The sequence below is a fragment of the Carassius gibelio genome, chromosome B6, assembly GCF_023724105.1.
Source record: "Carassius gibelio isolate Cgi1373 ecotype wild population from Czech Republic chromosome B6, carGib1.2-hapl.c, whole genome shotgun sequence".
Classification (NCBI taxonomy): domain Eukaryota; kingdom Metazoa; phylum Chordata; class Actinopteri; order Cypriniformes; family Cyprinidae; genus Carassius; species Carassius gibelio.
Genome location: NC_068401.1, coordinates 20,585,164 through 20,591,534, shown reverse-complemented (window position 1 = coordinate 20,591,534; position 6,371 = coordinate 20,585,164). Strand labels below are relative to the sequence as shown.

The window sequence follows — 6,371 nt, the reverse complement described above, 5'->3', positions numbered from 1 at the left end:
CTAAAATTTTGGGGTGAACTATCCCTTTAAGCAAAAACTAAAACTCTGAATAATATATATATATAGCTACAGTATAGCCAACACATCTCTGTATGTACTGTATATATTTCCATATATCTTTTATTTGTTCATGCACCACTGATAAACATCTGAAAATGGTCACGAGTGGTATGACTGAGCAGAGACAGAGAGACTACTACACATTATTGCCCATTGCTCAACACAGCATGACCAAATACTCATGCTGTCAGAGTGGAACAAAGGTGAAAAAATGTGTTTTGCAATAATAATCCAAAGCAACGAACAGACGAGACACACACATTTACTGTAAATACAGAACAATACCAGAACAAAACGGATCCAAAGAGATTTCCTTTTAAGGTATTGTGTAACTACTTTTAATTAGTCTTATTGATTTCTTGTGAATAATTACATATACAAGTAATCAGTTTTTTTTTTTTTTTTTATTTATTTTTTTTTTTTTTTACAAAAGTTAAGAAGTCTTGAGGTCTTTCATTATATGTTCAACTCTGCAAAAGCTGTTAGCTTTACAATAGATTTTAAATTTTTAATATACAAAGATATTATATATTTTGTTTCCTGTTCTTTGTGTATTTAGATAAGTATGTATTTGACAGTGCTACAGTACATGTGTCCCTCTTAAGCAATCCCTATTGCTTGTATAGTAGTACAATATATTTTAGCTGTTATTGTTGATGCTACTTATTTACTTATGTTATGTTATGTTAATGCACTATTTCCTGTATTTTTGAAGGTTACTGGAACTTTATAGTCGATTCCAATGGAACATGCCAAGAAATCCCTTAATGTGTTTGCAACCTCTCTTTCAAAGTAACTGTGTTTGTATTATAATTGCCTCTTTATATACCAATTGTTATTCTATTAATCTAATATTAGATTAAGCTTCCTTCCTTATATCTGTGTAAAACTGGGGACCGGGATTTCAAGCAAACCATTTTGTACCTCTGTGTGTGTGTGTGTTTAATGTGAACAGATGCATATCAGCCTGCGGTTCTATGACTCAGCAGCTCTTGCCAAGTTGGCCTCAGCACTCCAGACCCTTCCGGGTCATTAACTCTGACCGCTCCATTAAGAAAGGCATCATGGCCAATGACCTGAGAAACCTACAGAGCAAGGTGAAGACAAGAATTAAAAGGATCGAAGAAACATTAAAAAAACCAACTCAAGAAGTCCTTGTTTCTGCAAACTACCAATTATTAAGTACATTGAAACATTTGACCATTTGACACATTAATAAAAATAAAAAATCAAATCAAATGGTATGAGCTTGATATATGAAAGACAAATTAAGACACATACTGTTTTAACTATTACGGTGGAGTCAAATATCTAATTATGTTGAATTAAACTACACTGGATCACATAATGTTTCCATTTCTCACTTTGGTTCTTAGTAGTGGTTAAAATAAATGATTATGTGTGATAACTCAAAAGTTGGAGGAGCCAGCCTAAGAACAGAAGCACTTCTTGAAATTCCAATTGCTCTAAAGATCTTTGAATGCTTTTTCCCTTCTAGGTGATGGATATATTCCACATGCACTGCATCAGGTCTTTAGTGTTGGATGAAGATGGAACTGGAGTGGATACAGAGGACTTTTTTCAAACCTTAAAAGATAACACTGTCCTAATGGTTTTAGGGGAAGGACAGAAGTGGGCTCCACAGCAGGTCAGTGTTTTCATCTAGATCATCAGCATAGAGACATGTTTGATGAAATTTACTGTAATATAATGCATTTTCATGATTTTCTTTAACTGTTTTTATTTTATAAGCTTTCTTGTGCTCACACAATTGCTTTCAAATTATATGCTCTTTAGCATAGCTCCTACTTAGTGAAATTCTATATTTAGTGGTTTATAGTAACATAATAAGACATTAGCCATTTTCACAATTCCATAATTGTTTTACTGACACACATCATGTCTAGTATTAAGACAAGGATTATGTTCCAATGTTATGAACATGCACTTTGATAGCACCTCCTGGTGGAACCCTTGAAATGCACAGACTGAGTTTAGATCTTGTGCAATAGACATCTGAGAGTCATGTCTATTCTAAGCTTATTGACCTATTTCTAATGAAAACAGCAATGTGTCAGCCAGTGATTTGAAGGAGAAGGAGGTGAAAGAGGTTTGAAATGTTCATGCAAGCATGTGATAAGTCTAGTCTAAGTCAGTTAGCCAGAGTTAAAAGACTTAATTATTTAAACTATGTTACATGATCTTAAACACATGGTTGATCGAAATGAATTTAGATGTCAACAGACGCATAAAGGACACTTCCTTTCTTTCTTTTCTTTTTTTTATCAGAAACACCTTCTGGGTCAGAAGAAAGTAGAAAGGGTAAGTGTAAAGAATGAAATGGACCTCCTTAAAGCATATCTGATGTCAAGTGTTTTTTATTATGTTAAAGAACATACAGGCTGTTTTCAAAAGCCTGCAGTAGTTAGATTCATTGCTCTTTCCTGTATTCTAAGAAACCTTTTTAAAGGTCATGGTACCTTATAAGCGATAAATCTGGAACGCTCTGCATAGCAGCATCAGTCATGTGACCTTTGCATGTTCCTAGGCAACCATCCTATGCTCTTCAGGATTAGATTAATGCTTTTACATAAAATGTCAGGCAAGACATGGATAAAACCTTATATAGATTTTGTGAAACATCTTTGTGATTCTACACCAGCTCAAAAATGAAAATCAATACATTGCTACACAGAGTTTACACCCGAGGTTAACCGATGCCTTTAAACAGCGCCATTTTAACAATCCACAAAAATATAAATAAAAATAATAATAATAATGCAGTATAGGTACAGAATGTTGTTCGTTTGTATATATTGTTTATACTTATATTTATAAACAAAGCCCATCTCGAAGCCATCCCAGCAAAGAATACATTTGATGGTTCATTAGAATTTGATGAAAAATTAGGCATTTTAAGGAGACAGAATATTTGACACCTACATTTTGGAACAACCTTCACATAGTGCTTCTGAAGGCAACTCACTAGGTTTTGGAACAGATCGATATTATGTTCTTACAATACCAAAAAATATTTCTAATAATAATACTGGACCAACTTCCTTTACAATACTGGTTGCTTTTTTAAGGCACATTCATGCTAAAAAAATAAAATAAAATAAAAAATAAAAAAGGAACAAATCACAGACTAATGGTCATTATTCAGATTATCTGACACAAAACAAATACACATTTCGGCTGTCCATCTGCGATATATTTTTATTGTAACTAAAAACATTCTTAATCAAATGTAGTATCTACTCTGGCCTAATGATATTTAATATGAAACCTATTTCACAAATAAAAATAGAAATGTATTAACTTTTCTTCGCAACCAAAAGTTGCAAGTGCAGAATGTTGTGAGAAGGGTATTATTGACATAATTCTGTGTGTCACGCCTTTGTGTGTAATGTATGCATACGCTCTGCACGTGTGTGGCAGAGCCGAAGAGACGCTGTGCGAGATGTGGCTTATGAGCGTGCGTCAGGTGTGAGTGAGACAGCAAGACAAGACGGCAAATATTTGTTTTCTTCAACTTATTGCAATTAACTCTTTGAAACATCAATCAATCCTCTGCTATATGCGTCAAACTAAAACTTTGACCTTTTGCAACATTTTGATTTAAGTAACCTATTATTAAAATGATTCAGATATCGCATGTCCTAGCGATATGCATATTGCGATATTTCGATAATTTCGATATATCATGCAGGCATACTACAAAACTAAAAAAGGAAACTATCATACCAACATTTCACCATAAAAGTAATCAGAACAGGTATTTACACTTTTTATTGCATCATTTAATTCCTTCATATCTATCCTGCACATTACCTCCCTCTCCCCCCATATATCCTTCTTCCAAAATTTTGAGATTTTGACTGAAATGCTAAACACCACATTTATGGACATTTATGTAAATTCATGTTCTCTCTCTCTCTCTCTCTCTCTCTCTCTCTCTCTCTCTATCATTACTACACAGAAACATATAACCAAGAGAGATCCTGGATGTAGCTGGAAAAAAACAAGGAAAGACGTTGCCAAACTGACTTTTGATCTTTACAAAAATCACCCAAAGGATTTTATTGGCTGCCTAAATGTGCAGGCAACATTGTATGGCATGTACTCTGTGTCATATGATTTGCAGTGCTATAAAGCAAAAAGAATGCTAAGGTAAGTGTGTTTGTCCATGTGTGCCATTAGAAGTTCTAGACACAGAGAGAAAGAACTAATATGTAAGCCAACACAGGCCTTTAGATGAAGGTACCTTATCAAGTTTTCATTCATTCCTAGGTGTCAAGCAATGCTTTCATGCTTACCCTGCTTTAGGGATTACTTTTGAGATTAAGACATGGTTCACAATAATCACTTTTGATTGAGAAAAACAGATTTGGTAGAGACCATGCTTTGCATGCCACAATAAAGACTTATACATATTCACTCAGGTGATATACAAATACAGTCTTGTGTAAAGTACATGTATAAATAGTAGAGCCTTACCGATATGTTTTTTTTTTGGTGGCCGATACTGATACCAATATTAGGGAGTAAAAAATAGGCTGATACCAATATATCGGCCAATATTATTTGTGTATATTATAGTACAGTAAATGTCCAATTTTTGGACACTTTTCCATTTGTGAGAGGGCCTCTAGATGTACACCTGATATGTGTCCGAGGGGTTCTTCAAGCTGAAGGGATCCCCTGAATTTGGTGCGGATTTGCAGCGCCATTACGGAGATATGGCCGTTCAAAGTTAAATGGTTTTCCATAGACTTAAGCATTAATCCAGGTCGCCAGTAGCAAACAATGGAGCACTCTCTGCTGGACAAACAAAGTAATTACACCATTTCAAGCATTAAACTGCATTATATGTTCTGTAAAAAAAAAATAATAATATTAATGGCATATTCACCGATACCGATATATCGGTAACAGGCTCATATCAGCCGATAATATCAGCAGAAGGATATATCGGTAGGGCTCTAATAAATAGTCAATAATAAATTATACAAAACAAAAGATTATAAATTATATTTATTTACATTACTATATTATAGAACATAAACACAAAAGGCTTATGTCTCACTGATCTTCTTTTCTCTGCTAAAAGGGAAGCCCTAAAATGGACTCTCTTCACTATGCAGACTACTGGCCATGTTTTAGTAGGAACTTCGTGTTATATTCAGCATCTTATTGATGAGGATGAGAAAACGGAGGCACAACTGATATCGCCTGCATGCATCATCAAGCAGTTACAACATTAAACAATGGTGTTTCATGGCTAGGGCAAACTAACCAGAGTGCATTGCTTGTTGATTAAATGCTTCTTTAAATGTATATTTGTGATTCACACAAAATTGTAAACCCAAATCTTACATGTGAGCAGTTACACCACTCTTGAATTATAAATTTCATGAATATATCTGGGGATCGTGGGAATGTTGGGGGGGTTAAATGTGGTTTGCCATAGCAAGGACAATCAGCTGTCCTTCCTATCGCCCTTAAGCATCTTACATGATGGATACTGAAGATTATCTGCAGTCCTCATGCAGTCAGAGTCAGTATAGGTCTCTGGTTTAGGGTTTTTAAAAATACTATCAACCCTTTCCAATAAACATCTGTAAAGCTTATTTTAATTTTACTAAATTATCTTTAAAATACATTATCCTGAAAAAGGGACAACTCTTTCTTTCCTTTTGATTACATATTACATATATGGACCACAAAACCGGTGGTCCATATATGATATTTGGCTGAGATACGACTGTTTGAAAATCTGGAATCGGAGGGTGCAAAAAAATCTAAATAGTCAAGTTCAAGTTCAAGTTCAAGTCTGCTTTATTGTCAATTTCCACATGTACAGTACATACATACAGAGAATCGAAATTGCGTTACTCTCAGACCCCGGTGCATACAGATTACATTAACATTAAAGCCTAAAAAAAAAATGAGATCAAATATAAAATGTAGATACAACTATACAATAAGGGAATGATAAAAAAGACATATAATACAATTAAAAATAAAGTTAAAAATAAAGTTCAATAAAGCAGCGCAAGGTAAATTACAGATATAGTGCAAATCAATGAAGTGAACAACAGTGCAGTTAAAAGATTTTTTAGTGCAAAAAATCACTTATTAAGAATGAGTCTTATTAAGTCTGATTAAAGTGACAAGTGACAAGTGACCAAGAGCAGTTATTTAACTGACTGATGAGGTAGTGGAATGACATCAGTTCCATGCCGAATGAGGTAGTGAGCGGTGAGTGAGCAGACCAATGCTGCACAAGTGACTAGTGCATGCCATCA

General features: G+C 34.3%; 1 protein-coding gene across 1 annotated transcript; it reads left to right on the top strand.

The window, feature by feature from the left end:
- Positions 1–246: 246 nt before the first annotated feature.
- On the top strand, positions 247–6,371 carry cidec (cell death inducing DFFA like effector c). The gene is made up of 7 exons (XM_052559509.1): positions 247–381; positions 776–852; positions 1,016–1,157; positions 1,559–1,708; positions 2,350–2,382; positions 4,043–4,233; positions 5,174–6,371. Exons 2-7 carry the CDS (start codon positions 803–805, stop codon positions 5,325–5,327), a joined length of 720 nt encoding a protein of 239 aa, XP_052415469.1. The 5' UTR covers positions 247–381; positions 776–802; the 3' UTR covers positions 5,328–6,371.